At 41.9% G+C, this 17,644-nt stretch overlaps 2 protein-coding genes across 2 annotated transcripts; one reads left to right on the top strand and one right to left on the bottom strand.

Moving 5' to 3' along the window:
• The first annotated feature begins 46 nt into the window (after positions 1–46).
• ATP5MK (ATP synthase membrane subunit k) lies at positions 47–4,297 on the top strand. Its single transcript, XM_074831192.1, has 4 exons — positions 47–190; positions 2,035–2,132; positions 2,225–2,320; positions 3,224–4,297. Exons 2-3 carry the CDS (start codon positions 2,046–2,048, stop codon positions 2,315–2,317), a joined length of 180 nt encoding a protein of 59 aa, XP_074687293.1. The 5' UTR covers positions 47–190; positions 2,035–2,045; the 3' UTR covers positions 2,318–2,320; positions 3,224–4,297.
• Positions 4,298–5,746: 1,449 nt separating this feature from the next.
• TAF5 (TATA-box binding protein associated factor 5) lies at positions 5,747–17,085 on the bottom strand. Its single transcript, XM_074831191.1, has 11 exons — positions 16,548–17,085; positions 15,072–15,312; positions 13,613–13,928; positions 12,775–12,938; positions 12,174–12,309; positions 11,540–11,660; positions 10,425–10,554; positions 9,180–9,344; positions 8,108–8,285; positions 7,788–7,965; positions 5,747–6,464 (listed from the first exon to the last, which is right to left on the bottom strand). Exons 1-11 carry the CDS (start codon positions 17,059–17,061, stop codon positions 6,247–6,249), a joined length of 2,361 nt encoding a protein of 786 aa, XP_074687292.1. The 5' UTR covers positions 17,062–17,085; the 3' UTR covers positions 5,747–6,246.
• Positions 17,086–17,644: the final 559 nt, after the last annotated feature.

Here is a 17,644-nt window from a genome sequence, read left to right as displayed (position 1 = left end):
GGCAAGCGGAAGTGACGAACACGCTTCTCAGTCAACCAGAAGGAAGGGGGCGGAGAGAACCCGCTCTCTGGGCCGTGCAGCCAATCCGCGCGGCCCGCGGTGGCTGCGCGCGGCGCTCGGCGGCCGCCATTTTGTGGGAGGGCGCTGGCGAAGGACAGAGCGCGGCGGTGGGACGGCGGCGGCGGCTGAGGTACCCCTGTGTGCCCGTGAGGGAGGGTGCGCGCCCTGGCCGCAGACCATGGCCCGCGCCTCCTCCTGTAGGGCCGCACCGCTGGGCGGGAGAGCGGCTCTCTGCGGCGCCGAGCCGCGGCTGTCCCTTGGAGTGCCCGCGACCTTCAGCCGCGGCGTCGCTCCTCTCTGAGTACTAGGCGCCGCCGCGTCCCTTCCCTCGGCTCGCCGTGAGCTGAGGCGAGGGAGCCCCGGGGTTGCGGCTGTCTGCGCCTCAGAGATGGGTCTGGCTTCTGTGTGGGGCTGGGACGAGCGCGGCAGCTGGTGGCGCCCGGTGTTGGGGCAGCAGGCGGGGCGGGCCGCACCTGGCAAGGGCAGCGGGCTCTTCCGAAAAAGAAGACTTGTATTGTCATGCGTGGGCTCTGAGCCGTCCTCGGAAGGACGCAATGACCCTTCTCCTGGCTTTTGCATCGGTCAGGCATAAGAAAAGTTGACTTTGGCTTTCCGAGTCAGGTGCGGCAAATGTTTGGCGTGCTTGTTTCATTAAGATTTTTAGCCATTACATAGTCAGTTCAGTCACAGTCACACTGGATTATACACCAGAGATACATTACTAGATTGGTTTGCATAAGAGCTGTGTTAATGAATGTAGCACCTGCATGGCTACAGCATCTGCCTGGTTTGGTAGGTAGCTGTATGGCATGTGTGCTTCTTTTGGGGTGAGTTACAAGATAACAACAAATGTTTGTCCTAAACATAAAACCCCCTTAAACATAACAAAAATATATCTCTAAACATTAAAAAGAAAACCCCTTTTATTGCAAGGGTGATCAAACACTGGAACAGGTTCCCCAGAGCAGTTTTGGAGTCTTCATCTCTGAAGATATTAAAATTAAAAGCCTTACTGGATGTGTTCCTGAGTGACCTGCTATAGCTGCCCCTGCTTTGAGCAGGTTGGGGGGGACTGTGCAATCTCTAGAGAGCCAACCTCAACCATTCAGTGAATATGCAATTATGCTACTGTAGCCATGTCAGGCTTTAGTGTTAATGAACATCTTACAGTAGATCTGAAACTTTGGTCCAGACACAGCCAAAACTCAGAAGTGTGCCCTCCTGTACTCAGTGTTTTTGTTGTTTCTGGGAAAGCACTTCTGAGGCTTTGTAGCTAGTTCAAGTAACTTACTGATCTACCTTAAAAATAACAGAAGGGGGGAAAAAAAGTATATTTTTACCTAGATCTGTGAATACCAAGGTGGGCAAGATGCAATAGCAATGTGCAACCAAGAGCAGGGCAATTCTTATTAATGATACTTTAATACTGTGTAAAAGTTGTGGCATTTTGAATCACAAAACTGAGTAGTGGTCTAGTCTGAATCTTGTCACCAGGTTCTTGAGTATGTAATTGAAGCTGTTTCTTAGCTGAACTAGTAAAGATTTATCTTTATTAGGTATTGCAGATTTCAGAACAATTAATTGGTAGAAATTTGCCTGTGTTGGATGGTTGTGTAGGCAGGACTGGAGGGTCTCTTTATAAGTGCTTTCAGGAATTTTCCCTTTTACTATCCTGACTTTTTTTTTTCCCCATGTTTAAAGTTGGTTGAATGAATTCTGAAAATCATAAATGTTCTTCCCCTCAGAACCCCACATTTGCTTATCTGTTCCTGTGTGACCTGTTTTGTACCTTCACATACAGTGCTCTGAGTGTGCCTGCTCCTTTTGTGTATGCACTGTCTGTTGAATGTCCTGAAAGCAGATTTAATAGCTGGCAATGAAATTACTAAGTTCAGTGTAGAGATTAGTTTGACTTTTCTACTGATCCTGTCCAACTGACTTTAAATTCATTAACTGTCCTGTATTGCTTGTTAGGACAAGCAGCCATGGCTGGCCATGACTCGGGATCTCAACACCAGTTCACTGGATTTCAGAAATACTTCAATTCCTATACCATCACAGGCAGGAGGAATGTATGTATTATGTATATTAAGTTTTGTAGTCTGGAATAATGGTGTTTTCTGGGTTTTAGACTGAAACTAAACTTAACTTTTATGTTTTTCAGTATGTAATAGCAACGTACACAAGTATTGCAATGCTCATCTTGTATTTCAAGCTTAGACCTAAAAAGAAAACTCCTGCTGTGGCAGATAAGTAAATGGTAAGTGGCTGGTGTTCTTCTGGGACCAAAATGTTCCAATGCTAGCCCGGGAAGAAAGAGTGACAAAGGACAAGTTGCTAATAATGTATTTGGAGAGAGAAAGAGAGAGAAAGACGGGCACATGACCTTTGTATTTATTGTTTTAAACCTCAGCTAAGCTATTGCATCAGCTTGTTTGGGGGCATTCTGAATGAAGTATGTTGTTAAAGGGGGATGCAGAAAATAGGGATACCAGTATTCTTTTTGTTCTTCTGACATGGTAAATGGGATTAGGGACAGCATGTAGAGAGGAAGAGTAAGCAAGGAAAGAGGAATGGAAGGATGTTGCATCTAGGTACATCAAGCTTTGCCTACAACTATTAGGTGCCTCTTGTCTGTCCTTTTCCTGTAAAATAGAGGTAACTGTTCCCTTGTAGGTTATTGAAATAATAATAAAGTAGTACTTGAGGCCTTATTTCTTAGTTGTATTATGGAATTCCAAGCAGAGATTAATGTAGTCTGTTAAAACCTTACTTTGAACAAAGGAGCACTATACAGTGGAACTGTATATATTGCAGTTACACCTGATTATGCAAGGCCCGTATGGAAGTGATTGGGCTTGTTCTTGTAAAGCAACAACCAAGTGTTACAAAATTCTAGAGTCACTTTCAAATACAAAATTGCCACTGACATGGCATTTTGAAAAAACCTGTGGGCTGTCCTCATAGTCTGCAAAAAGGGGTAGAAAACAATAATCTTGAGCACCATTGTTGTGTGCTAAAGCCACATCAGTCATTTCTTCCTGGGTGTACTGAAATTTGCCTGCTCATGCCTAAAATTGTTTGGGCTTGGTGAAGGGGGATGCTTGGTTACTAGTACCGCTGTGCAAGACTTGCTATGTTTGATTCTTTTCTCTCTCGGCAGGTTGCCAGCATGTCCGAACCTCGAATCTGTGTCAGTGTAATGCAAGCTGATGACCTGTTGTGGCTAATAAAATATAAGTAATTACTTCAGGTTTTTGGAAATACGAAATGGTGCAAAAAAGCATAAAATGTGGCACTGTGCTTTTTTTTTTCCCTCTGTCAAAAATAGTTATTTGTAGTAGTGATGGAGTAGCTGATTTCTGTTACTACTATCTTAACTAAATTCTTTTGCTGTTATAACACATCCTAAAGTGTTCTGAGCACCTGGTAGTAACCTAGGAAAGACGTCAGTAGCAGGACGATAATACTGGCCCAGAGCTTAGAGCTGATCAGAGCATCTCCATGCTTCCATGTGGTTTGCAGTTACCTAGTTACTCCCATTTTTTTGCATTCCGAACCAGTAGCTTACATGGAAACAGTGACTTCTTCACTACTATTACTGCAATGCAGATTAAACTTCTGCCTGTTGTTTGCATTTTGCGTAGAACCCATCTGGTTTTGATGAAAAAACCTCCCAAAATAGATTGATCAAATTATGGTAGTTGAGCTTTTTCTGTTACTGGCCTCTCTTGCAGAGGTAACTGCCAGAAAGAAAATGGCTTACTTTGCTGATATTAAGCTTTCATAACTCTGCATGTTCATAAACAGTGCTTATTTTTCTTGGACATAATCTCTTAATAAATGAGATGTTCCTACCACAATTAGATATATGCAGCCCCCTCTCCCTGTCCAACACTGAAACTTGTCTATCATGTCCTCCACAGTGTCTTTCTGTATCTCAATTAAAACTCATCACCTTCCTTAGATGTCACATTAGTGCTACTGTGTGGATGTGATCATACAGCACCCTGCTTCTTGGAGGGGTGCCAGCAGCAGGGGTTGAACATGGGACTTCTGATGCTAAAGCATGCAAATGTACTTCTCAAACTGAGGGCAGCGGGAGGTAGGCAAGGTTGCTGGAAAAAAAAGAGAGAAATTACAGGGTCTTTGTGCTCACTCACTCTAGTGCATGTATTCTTAAAGTCATTTGTACATGCTGGGCCGTCTGAATAAATACAGTCCTTTTCCTCTCCTATGAGTTGATGTATACAACTTTCCAGATGAATAATTGTTGTTGTAACAGTGTAAATAGATCTAATTACCTAGAACCATCACCTGCCCTTAGAACAAGTTTTACATGAAATGGTAGTCCTCAACATCGCTGTTTCTGAATTACTGTTTCTCCTAGCAGAACACTCACAGTTACAAACACGGCTCTTGCTTCCATTGCAGCCATGATGGGAAGAAAATACCTTGTTGTAACAGATAAGACACAAACTATGTGGTTTTAGTATTTATTATAATATCAAAAGTATAAAACTGTACAAAATACAAAGGCAGAATGTGGCAGTGTTTTCTTTAAACTGTCAAAAGTCTACATGCTTTGTTTTAGGTAACTTGTTTGATTCACCATAATTGTACTTAAATCCAACTGGTCATATTGAGAGCTAGGAAATTCTGTTGAAGTACCATTATGCAAAAAAACCCGTAATAATTTAATTTTAACCTTTTGCTTTAAAGAAAATTTCCACGTGAGCCTCCTAATGAATTTTTCACTCTTTATTTTGATGTATAATGCCTGTAATATATCTTTATTCCAAGAGTTAGATTCAGAGAAGGGATGAGAGGGGAGGTAGTTCTCCATTTACTTTACCTTAGAAATGTAAAGTCTTGATTTTTATTTTCACTAGAGAGCCAGCAGATTGCTCAAGTGTCCAAGCCCTTACTAGAAAGTAATGAGGAACACAAAGCAGAGTTCCCTGTATACAGCTTGTAAGATACTTTTTTTTTTAAAAAAAAAAGGACAAAAAAAACCAAAACAAAGCCAAAACCACACCAAACTGGCCTGTCCTTTGGTGGTGGTGTTTTCTGTTTGAAGACCCAGAAAGAAGTTACACTTCCCAGTGTTTTCCATGTTTTACTCTTCCTTAGAAATAAAGCACTGAGCTTTATTGGTTGTCGAGGAGGACTTACCGGGTTCAGTGTTTTTGTGGGTGGAAATTGTCACTTCAGCAGACAAGCTGGCCTTTCAAAAGCAAACTGATAATACACTTAGGACTGATTAATCCTTTTACTCTGCACTACGTTTCAATTTCTTTTACATTTTGACATACTAAACCTTACGCAGAAGGGTTTTTAAAGTTCTTTTAGATCTAAGACAACATAAAAGGGTTTAAACCTGCTTTTTTAATAATGGGTATTTCAGCTGTGCCTCAATCCTCTCCCCTCCCCTCCTCCCCGCCCCATACACTAAAGTATGAAAGTAAAGTTCACACTGCACTTCTGGTTGCTTGTAACACTTAGAGCATTGGCTACCTGTGAAAACAGAGTAACAAGATCTGCGTTTCCGATACCTCAGAAGAACACAGGAGTTTGAAATCTTTTCAGGACTTAGTACTTGGATGCATAAAACCCAGACATGTAACTTCCCGAGAGTTCCCCACAAGCCTCTGCCTGTAGGACCAACTCTTTCAATGCCCTGTTTGTTGCTGTGATACTCTCACCATACCTGTTGCCCAGCCCAGGCTATAGTGGATTAAACTACATTCTTCTTTTCTAAAACGGAACAGTTTTTGCTTGTGTTTGAGATTGATTAAACATTTGCTAACCATAAATTAAGTGCTTTAAAAAAAAAATCATTTGAGAACACATACCAAGACTCTTAACTTTCCACAAGTTTCAGCAGAGCTCAATACCATCTCTGAGAGGAGACAGTCATTTTCTTCTTTTTTTTTTTTTTTTTTATCAAAAGCACCATGAACAATTCCTTCTTTTACAGCCATGATGTCTTGTCAATCTCCAGCATTTTCAAACTGTGGATAAATATGAAATAGTGGAATTGAAAACCACTCCTTGCATTAGCTTACATAGTTCTGGTTTTCCTGCAACTAGTGGGATCCATCTGTACAAGACATTCCTCCTCATCTCACATCCTGAGGTCACTACTGCAATGACTTGGCACAGTCAGTCCTAGCACTTCCCCATTTACTGTGAACTGTAGGCTCCTGCAGCCAGCAGCAAGTTTCTGCGTGTGAAATGGAGGTGTACAACCGGGGTTGATTTGGTCATGTATGTACCCAGTAACAAGTCCTGTGAGTTTTCAGGCAAGTTTATATGTCCAGTGGCTGTAGTAAAGTCATCGGTTTCTAAATCTTCAAAAGCCTTCACAGCATCCCACAGACGAACTGTGTTATCCATTGAACCTAAAAAGCAAAAGAACAACAGTTTGAAGTCTTTTATTAATAGAAAAATTACTGGGGAGCAAGTTAGAAATTTAAGATCAAAAAGCAGGTTTGCTCTTAACTGTAGACTTATGCCCTCATCCTGCAAGGAAACAGACTTTAACAAGCCTCTAACATACTGAATGCACACATTAAACTTACCAGGATTTCAGCTTTCTGTACCCTAACCTGAACTCCGTGTGGATGAAGCACAAAGAACTACTCTCTCAAAACACTTGCGTTTGGATTGTATCACCTAGCACTGGAAAAGCAGGACCACCCAGTGGGCTAGATGTCAATTTCAGGAAATGTTTATGATTTTAAGTCACAAAATAACAGTTTCTTTGTTTGATACAAGGAGAACAGCAGAATTTTGTAGGCCCAGTGGCCTGTGCTTTCACCAGAGTGTTGGTAGATAAATTGAAGTAACCACCAAGCAGGCTGGATCAAACCTGTACCGTGTCTGTTAGCTTTCACTCCTGCAGTAGTGGCTCACCAAGGATTCTCACTGCACTGCATGCAGGAATGTGCTACTAAATAAATCTAGAATATTCCTAGCCTGGTTTCATAAGGAAATTACTCTGATGTAATTACAGTCTGTTCATTTCTTCTGTCAGTAACTTGAACTTGTTGGCTAATTTCAACCAGTTGACGGAACAAGTTTCAAATTCATTAAATTGCTATACATTTTAAGAAAGCAGTTCACTAAATAAGGAGAGACAAAACTTTGTGCCTTTGTGAAGGGAAAGCTGGCAAAGGAGCTCTGCTATATTAGGCACCAGAGAATCCATGTGCACAGGCAGGAAAAACAAGCAGGCTCACAAGTTCTGCTGCTCATAGACCTGATTGTTAATATTACACGCACATTTCTGTATCAAAAATCTACCATGAAGAAATACTAAGGGTGTGGATAACTCATCTTCCTTTCCGTCTCTTCCTCTCTCTTCTTTTTAGTCCTGCTGCGTGTCCCACTCCCATTCCAGCATCCTGCACCTCTCCAGTCAGCCACTTCTTGTCCACTCTAGAGTTACTTTTAACTTCAGATTGCACACCCAGCACCGTACCCAGATCCCAGCCTTCACTATCATCTAATTGCGTGACACCTTTCCTTCAGCTCCTGGAAGAGCGAGGGGTCATGCTTCACAGTCCAGTGAAGTACTTGGCTTGTACCAGCAGTTTTAAGTTGCTGCTTTCACTAAACAAGTGATTCTCCTTAGTCTTCCTCAATTTAAGGAACCAGTTACATCATTCCTCTTCAGACTTATGGAGCACAATGGAAACTTCACTGTTTCCAGTGAATTTTACCTGATGCTAAAATCTCCCCATCTCTACTGAATCTGAGCGCGTAGATAGTGTCAGTGTGCCCTTTCAATTCGCCAACCATCAAGCCATGTCCAATATCCCACAGCAGAACTCTTCCATCTGTTGCTCCAGTAGCCAGGAATCGTCCATTAGGAGAAAATGCCAGTGAATGAATTGGTCCCTAGAACAGACATTTGGGGGGGACCAAACAAGTCAGTTAAATCTACTCACGTTCAGCCAGTCAAGCCATATTCAACACTACTCTTCAGAATCACATCACAGAAATTGAAATCACTTTCACCCTATGAGTGATATGCCTTTACCTTATGTCCAGTGAATATTCTTACACAGTTCCCATTCAAAACATCCCAGAGCCGTATAGTCCTGTCTGCTGAGCCCGTGGCAATATAGTTGGAGTTTGGATGAAATCGGGTACACGTCACATCAGCAAGGTGGCCAGCAAATATCCGTAAAGGCTGGTAGTGATCCGTTGCCCAGAGACTGAAAAGAAAAGCTTTATTAATAAAAAGAATGCTAATGAAGTTCAGTATCTGTACCTGTTAGAGCGGGTCCAGAGGAGGGCCACAAAAATGATAAGAGAAATAGAACACCTCTCCTATGAGGACAGGCTAAGGGAGTTGGGGTTGTTCAGCCTGGAGAAGGCTCCATGGAGACCTTATTGCAGCCTTCCACTACTTGAAGGAAGCTCATAAGATGGGGACAGACTTTTTAGCAGGGCCTGTTGTGATAGGACCAGGGTTAATGGTTTTAAACTAAAAATGGGTAGATTTAGACTAGATACAAAGAGGAAATTTTTTACGATGAGGGTGGTGAAACACTGGAACATGTTTCCCAGAGAGGTGATAGATGCCCCAGCTCTGCAAACATTCAAGGTCAGGCTGGACCAGGCTCTGAGCAACATGATCCAGTTGAAGATGTCCCTGCTCATGGCAGGGGGGTTGGACTAGATGACCTTTAAAGGTCCCTTCCAAGCCAAACCATTCTATGACTCTATGATCTGTTGCACAGTAAGAAATAAAAAGAAATAATTATGCAGTGGTTTCTTCCTGGTCAGTTTACTAAATTAACAGGATCTGTTTTGGAAAAGTATACTTTTCAGAAAGGAAAAATAAAGAATATTCTGTCAACCAGAAGAGAATACTTCTAATCAGATGGTCACATAAGAGGACACCATCTCTTTAGTCATGAGATAATCTGATGTGTGTTGAATAGAAAAATAACCCTATATTAAAACATTTTTTCAGTATGTTAACTGACATGAAATAAAATTTATTTCCAGTAATAGGGCAGACTAGAGTATATGAGCTAATTGCTTTCAAAGTTAATCCACCACAAATTGACCCAAGCAAGTAAAAAACCCATCCAGTTTCTTACCGAGCCACTCTGTCGTGTCCCCCTGACACAAAGTAATAACCATAAGGAGAGAATTGTGTATCCCATACTGGATAGTTGTGTCCTTTATATCCCACCAAACACGTGAATGTTTGGAGACTCCACAATCTGACAGTGCCATCCTCAGAACAGGACAACAGATAGTTCCTGTCACAGGAGAAAGTATAGCATTTTACATACCAAACTTAACACAGACTGTATAATATGTTTTATTGCATAAACGCTGTGAGATGTCTATGGTAAGAAAAACTGTCCACTGAACAGCATCTGTTTAGCATGTCACATATAAATCAGCATTTTGGTGGGGTAAGCAACAACAACCAATTCAAGCATAATCCAGTCCTAGGCCCTTATGCAAAAAAGAGAGACAATTGGATGTTGATGACTAATTCTGATGACACTCACAGCAATACTGAGGGGAGGGGAAAACAAACAAACAAACACCACCCCCACAGAGCTGGTCTTTATTCAGGAATTCCAGTTATATGAAAAAATTGCTAGTAAACTGCTATGAAAAAAAAAATAATCTTTTAATATAACTCTAAACAAAATTTCAGGATTCCCTAATAGAGAATTCATATCATGTTCACATTCTCAATTCATAATTATAGACTCTATATTCATGTTCCATACAAAGTTTACTTCTAAGCTGTGTTTCTATGATGGTTGTTTCCTGACTAGACACATGCAAAAGCAAAACTTTAGACATTTAAACCTCCATTCTACTGTCCAGACTCTCATATAATTATGAGTTAATTAATTATGAATTAACAGTTTTAAATCTTTTAAAGATACTATTCCATACATTTTGAAAATGAAGTCTCAGTAGAATATGAGAAACTTGAAGAAGTTCAATGATACGCTACTCAGCCTGGTTTTATGTTTTGCAATACTATAAGTGAAATCAATCCTGCAGTATTTTTCCTCTCTACAATCCAGTTAGTTAAAACCCAACTTAAAGTACAGTTTGCAAAAAAGATGGTCTATTTTGTCATCTAAGTCCTGAACCTCAAAAAAGGTGCTGGCATCCTCAGCTCCAGTTGATTTCAGTAACAGCTGACAGTGCCCAACACTGCACTTACGCTCGCACACAGTTTCTTGTAAGCTGTATAAACAAGAATTGCTTTAACCTTACAGAAAAAGCTGCATTAAGAACATGTTTGCATTCAGTAGCATACAACTAAAACTCAAGCCAAGCAAACTAGTTAGCTTGTAAACTTATTTTACCTATCGGGACTGAAGCTGGTGCCATAGACAGGTCCACTGTGACCATATAAAATCTTCAACTCACTTGCTGTTTTCTCATCCATGATCCTTTCCAAAACATCGTCTGATTCTTTGTCGATGAGACTGAGGTCTGCAATATTTCAAAGTTCATGTATCATCATAACTGTCAGAAGTTCAAAGATAAATGCCATGAACAGGAAAACAAATAATAATTATCTCTAAAAGAGGCAAGTATAATGTGAATGTGACAAAGTACCTGGGAATTAAGTCTGAAATATACAATGGCAGTTAAAATATTTCTTACCATTGTAAAAGGTGAAAATAATGCTTTACATAAATAATCACTCTTTCTTAAGTCTTCATTGAGCTAAAATAAATTAATCATGACGTCTTATTTTTCATACATATATTGTTTTGTCTCCAAACACATCTTCTTGACAGAGATGCCAAATTTTCGCACCTTTTCCCAGGAAGTTAATATGCCACAAACATGCTTTGCAGACATGTTTTGACAGCTGCCCACTATGCACAACTTAAAATAACTTTTAGTCTGTAGGCTACTGTTTGCTGAACATCATGACCACATCTCAGTTATATATCAAGATTAAGAAACACTTGCGTGGTATCCAGCTTCAACCGCAACACATCGTTACATAAACAGCAGAATCAAAGAAGCCTGGTTTCCATTAATTTGCATAGGTGTTGAACTACAGGACATTTTCCTCCACCCTTGTCAGAGTTCCCTCCTATAATTTCCCCCAGGGTATCTCTAGTCTCTCCCCTAGATCACCTAAACCCAACTGTCTACTACACCCGGCAGCCACCAGCAAGTTAAGAAGCAAGATGGCTAGTTCCTCACTAGTCATGGCTAGCTCCAAGCTCCATACACTGACCACCTCACAGCAGGTGTACACAGCTAAATTTCTCATCCCTTTAAAGATGTTTCTAATGGTAGTATATAAGATGGGATCATACATCTGTGCACATATTTTTTCTTCAAAATGAAAGCATATGACTGCTGAAAACAATTCTCCTGCCACAGACATCTTTGTTCATGCAAAACCCAGGTGTCACAAGTTATGCATGCTCATATTAAGTGTTATTGTCTTAATTACCTGCTGCTGTTTTCACACTACGTAGCTTTTTCGGAGTCACAGACCACACTCTGACAGTAGAGTCAGCAAAGCCTCCTACAATCATGCTAGAGTCATCTGTAATATCCACTGCAGTCAGACCCTATACATAAAATATCCATTAGTATCGTTTTTATCTTTCATGATGCATTTCAAATATTACAAAATCCTAAGTACTAATAAGAAAATTAATTCGACTTATTTACACAAATAAGAGGGAATTATTCTAGGATAGACATAAGCGCACAAATTCTTGCACCATTAAAAATAAAGCTACATGGATGAAGCACCGTCAATAGTGACAAAACAGTACTGTTCTTCAGTATTTTGGTGCAAAACATCTACCATATTCTGTAGAATACAGTTAGGGCCCCACAGGAAAAGCAAAAGAAGGCATAATGGAAAAATCAGAGCAAAACCAAGGAACATGGAAATTACATAGTTTAAGGAGTCTTTAAAGAGAATTTTGAACATTTGGGAACGTAAACTCTGCAATGTTTACTCCAAATACTCCAATAACCATTGCCAATGCTGTTAAGTCTTCTTTCTTTATTAAGAGTGATGTTTATAACTTTGATTCCCTTTTCCATATTACCCAAACTCTTCTTTTACCAACCTGGTAAGCATTAAGGAACGTGTAGAAACAGATGGAGGGCAGGCACTCTGGACCAAGACGCACACGCCTTGCAGCTTCCTTCATATTCATTACTTTATCCAGCTTGTCAGAGTCTTTCAGTTCAGGCAGAGGAATTCTACAAGAAGCACGCATTTTTACGAACTAAAAGCACCTTCCATATTTCTAATCTAAATGAAGAAAGTGAAACCTTCGCATGCAACCCTATACCTCAATATTCAAACATGAAATGAGAATTAGAAAAAATGGAAGACTATGTAGAAGATTAACTGATGAGAAAAAGAGCCGGTAGCTTTAAGAATTTCAGACAGGCAGTGGAACAAGATAAATAATTGAGTATAACCTGAAAAGATTACTAAGTAACTGAGTAAAATTTTATCAAAGGAAAGCTAGATTGACTTGAAGGGCAAAGACAAAAGGTTATATGCTAAGATTTCCACTACCTCCCTTAGAAGTCTTACGGCTAAAGCTGTGTACAGCTGAAATGGCCAAAACGCTAAAGATGTCATGTGAACAGCGATGCAGATTTGACATGACAAGACTGGATTTAACAAGACTTCTCTACACATTGTTCCCTTGATACCTGTTTTGGGGAGGAGCATTAGGGTCTTGTTTTTTACTTTTTGACCCTACACTATCTTTTTTAGGTTTCTTCTTCTTTGGCTTTCCTTCCTCATTTTCTCCTTCTTCATCTTCATCATCCAAAGGCACATCAAACTCTGGTTCTTTCAATAAGCCAAAGAAAACCTGCAAACCAGTAAAACACACGTCAGACAAAACAGTAATCGCTGTTCTTACTGACAAGTAATTTTTTTAATGGGAACTTTTCAACATAATAGTCCAAGCAATAGAGCTGCCCCTTTAAAACTGTGTTTAATATTACTGCATGCATTACTGGTTAGCCCGTAACAAATGTACTACATGTTCTGCTGGTTTACCCAGCAACTGATCTGGACAACTGTAAGTTCTTGCATCCTCTCTCAGCACTTCCTTAAAGCAGAATCCCTACAGCTTACTTAATTTATCTGTAGAGCACTGTGGTACTACACTGTCAAGATCTACACAAACAGCCCTTGCAGTAATAACTAGCAGTAGGTAAGAATTACATCTGTTGTACAAAAGAGGAAGCCAAAGTCAGGTGTCCACTTTAAAACCACAGAGGAATTAATGGGTTAGTTTAAGTTTTGTTCTGTGGGCTGAATACAAGGTTGTCTCTCAAAGAGGTTCAACAGTTTCTTCTACCAGACAGCGACACATCTTGATCTCTCTACTCCTGCCAACAACTATTTGTACAGTTCTCTTCCTTTGTTCTGTTCATGATGTCTTTTAAGATCTCAGGTGACAATTGTCAGCCTATACCAGAGGTATCTCCCTGAAAAACTAGGGAGAATTATAAAAGTGCAACAACCTTTTTCCCCTACCTTTGCTTTATTGGCCTCTCGTTTTGCCTCCCCAGCCAAGCTTCCAACCATAGCATCTATCTGTTGTTTACTGCGAGGCATTCCATCAAAGATATCAATGTAAAGATGTTCCTGAACAATGTTCCAGATCTGATTGTTCTGCTTTTCCTGAAGATGCCTCTTCAAGAGCTGGTAAGAGTCACGGGAAATACGCAGCACAAACTTGCTTGTTCGGAAATCCAGCATGGTCTCGTTACCTTTCATATGTTCTTTTTTGGTTAAGCTAGATAATACACGCAGGTCATCCTGGTAGTAGCACTCCTGATCCCCATGAAATCTATTGAAACCATTTAAGATATGATAAAAGATTTATTACAGAAACATTATTTCCTAAGTGCACACTTATTTACATTACTTTAACATGAAACAACTATGCAAGGACCTTTTGGAAGCTACTGACTACGTATGGAATTATTTTTCTCCTGAAACAAATTTCACCCTGGGGAAGATACACCAGTGACTTACTGCATACAGTAAGAGCAGTCAACAGTTAAAAAACAAGGTGAAGCGAACACACAAATGGAACCTCACAGAATTTCATACACCCAAAGGGTTCTCACCTGAAGTAAATAGTTTCACTAACATGTTTATTTACAGAAGTGAAACCTTATTTTGTGGTATCATAAAGTACAGGGCATTTTTTATTATGCAAGACTACTTGGATGAATTTATATCTGATTCATTATGCGAATATGCACATTTCACAGTGTATGTTTCTCACTCTCCACTTGCATTATGTAATAGCTAACATATGTCTAGAATTTTCTATTTTTACTCAAACCATGCTATGAAACAGTTGTGGCAGGGAACATTTTAACCAGGAACCATTTTTGCTGATCATATTGGAAGGAGACAAAGTTATCCTTTTGGACTGAAATATTTCATAACTGGTCTGAATCCAGAAAACAAATTAAATTTAATTTTCTGCTCAAATGATAAAGAAGTAAAACATAGTTTGAGGACAGAAAATTATAGAATAGGCATAAATTAATTCCTTTAATTTGAAGAATTTGAATATACATGCTATGACATTAGCAAATACTTAGAGCATACACCACTTCGGCATCTGAGAGTAATTTTCCAGTGCTAAAAAATGACCCCACAGTCTTTTTCCTAAAGAAGCAGCATCTCTTCATTGATACCTTCGCAGTAAGGAGCCCATCAGCTCACCATAAACATTGTTCAAAATCTGCCCATGGATAGTTCAAAAGCACATCTTTCTAGCATGGGAGACTGGAAAAGGATTTAAGAACAGTTACTGTAATCCATGGCACCATTACTTCAGATGCCAAATCTCTTCAATGTTAGAGAAGAAAAATAATACATATATATATATAAAAACCTATGCTACTATAGCTTACAGATTGAGTCAAGGTAGCAAACACAAACTAATGCAAATGCACAAATGAAAATAAATTACCTTTCAAAAAAAGACTTTGCTTCGCTCTCATGTTGATTGTAGACCAATTCCAAGTACATGTGCACAAAGAGAGGATAAAACAGCTGAGACAATTCCGCTCTATGACAGTCCAGGGAACACTCAATGAAGTGTTTTAATCCACTGTAGTATTCCTCGTACAGCGTCGGGTCCCCCTGTTGATTGTAGGCAGACAATACTGCACTTACATCTGGCTGATCTTCCACAACAACGCCGCCTCCAACTGCAAAAACATTAGCAAATAACAAGAGAAGAGCTTGTAAGACAGACTGAAAGAGCTGGCAAATATACAGTGGCTAACAACTCCACCGGTAAGGTAAGTCTTGTGCTTATTCAGCACTAAGTTTAAACAACAAGTGAGAGGAGGGTAGCACATCCTCTCCAATCAGTCCAGCAGCCAATTCTCCCAGCACCTTCAGCCATTTTTTGCGCTTTCCCCACCAACAGTTACCTATTTAACATAGTGCCTAATTCAGCTAGGATTGTAAATGTAAAGGAAGAAGCCACTAACATCACCAAAGTTATCTTTACTGCTAAGGCTAGAACCCTCAAATAAGGAGTAGAATCTTTCGAAGCCTGTAAGATATATCCACTATAATTATTTTGCTTCTAGCAAACAAGCAAACTAAGTTCATCAAGTGAACAATTCACCAAGACCACTACACAACCATTACAGGGCAGTGACTTTTTGTCACTTGCTAACACTTGAGAACTCTGTTCTACATAGCAGTCATTAAATATTTTCATTGTTTTGTCTTCTATATAAAAACAATCGTACCAGGTGATAGCAGGAACAAGCTGACTTTACACTATACATTCACTGGAATACAGACATATCAGTTCCTAAAATTGCACAATAGTATTCTGCAAAGCTGCCCCACAATTAAAAATACTTAAGACTCAAATTATTCAAAGGACATCTCAAGTACCCAGCAACTCGATTCAGAAATGTAAAAAGCCTCCTCTACAAGTATCCTATGGCTCTTCATCTTCTTCAACATGCAGCCTGTACATCAGGCCTCCATTCTCATCCCTGTGGCCACATCTTGAACCATCATCTCTAACTATAAAGGAAGCCTTCAGCCTCCTGCTATGCTGTCAGTCGACAAGGGGAAGCACCTCTCCCTTTGACAGTGCTCCCTGCAAATACGACGGATACTTGGTCCCTTGATCCAGGGGAGGAGAGGGAGGGGGCACCCCCAGGAGATCCTGATCTCTTCCTGAGTTGTAGGAGGGAATGACACACCTAGGGGTCCCCTGAGAAGGCCAGGGTAGACTCTCACCTACTGCCCCAGCGAGGGCCACCCCAAGGGAGGCACGACCTGACATCGGCCCTTGTGCCCCAGCAGCACGGAAAGCCCCCAGGGCTGCGAGAGGCCCCAGTCCCCAGGGGTCTCGCCGAGAGGGGGCGGCCACCCGCCCCGGGCGGCGACCCCACAGTCCCCGAGCAGGCCCCACCTTTCCCCGGCGGCACGGCGGCGACCGCCGCCACCCCGGGGCTGGAAGACGCGACAGTAGCGACGCTGCCTCCTATCGCGATGGCGGCAGCGGCGGTGACCCGGCTGAGCAGCGCCTCGCCGCCGGTGGAGTCCGTATCGCTGCCCGGGGCTCCCAGAAGCCCGGCGCCGGCGGGGCTGAGGGCAGCGGCACCCAGGTCATCGCCGAGCAGGCGGGCTTCGCGGCGCAGGATCTCCTCAGACTCGCGGAGGTTGCTGCGCCGCAGGAACTGCAGCACGGCCACGAGCGTCTGCCGGTCCAGCGCCGCCGGGGAGGCGGCCGGGCCCGGTGCCGCAGGCTTAGGGGGCACCGCCTCCCCACCACTCCCCACTCCCTCCCCCTCCGCCGCCGCAGCCGGGGGAGCGGCGGGAGCGGCGGCGGCGGCTGGAGGAGCCGCAGGGGGCTGCGGTGGCGTCCCCGCATCAGGGTCCGGCTTTACCACCACCTCCGCCGGCTCCTCAGGTAGTGCCGCCATCTTGCATCGCCCTCCATTCGCCGGTAGCGGGCGGCCACCGCTAGGCGCGGCTGCTCTTACGACAGTCAGGGCAAAGGACGGGCGCTGCTGCCGCTGCCTACCTAGGCACTCGCGGCTTCGTTTTGCGACGCTGCCAGAAGCGCTTTATGGCAGCGGGGGTGGCATGAGTCTGGAGGAGCGGTTCTGAGGCGGCTGCTGCGCTGTGGGTGTCCTGGCATTAAATAAGTGTGATTTTGGGTAGTAACCGTGCGGATATGAGTCATAGAGCTTAGCAGTGCTTGCGGTGTGCGTATGCGAGAAACCTTGTTCAGAAATGGATTATTTGGTGTTAATAAGCCAATACTGCTGCCCTCCTTGGAGTAGACCAAGGATGGCCTTGGGACTGGGTATCCTTACGGGCCTTGCTCCGAATTAAATTTACTTACGGATGGGTAACTTGGTTTTCCAGGTATTTCTAATACTGCTTTTTTTATTCGTGTTTGGTAAATACGAATTCGTTGATATTAGACTTAAACCCTTTTTTTGAATGAAACTCGTATCTTGTGATTGACGCGCTTTCCTGATACACATTTGCCTGTGTCCT

Source organism: Strix aluco, chromosome 7, assembly GCF_031877795.1.
Source record: "Strix aluco isolate bStrAlu1 chromosome 7, bStrAlu1.hap1, whole genome shotgun sequence".
NCBI lineage: Eukaryota > Metazoa > Chordata > Aves > Strigiformes > Strigidae > Strix > Strix aluco.
Note: the sequence above shows the minus strand (reverse complement) of the source record. Positions and strands in the feature narration are given on the sequence as shown.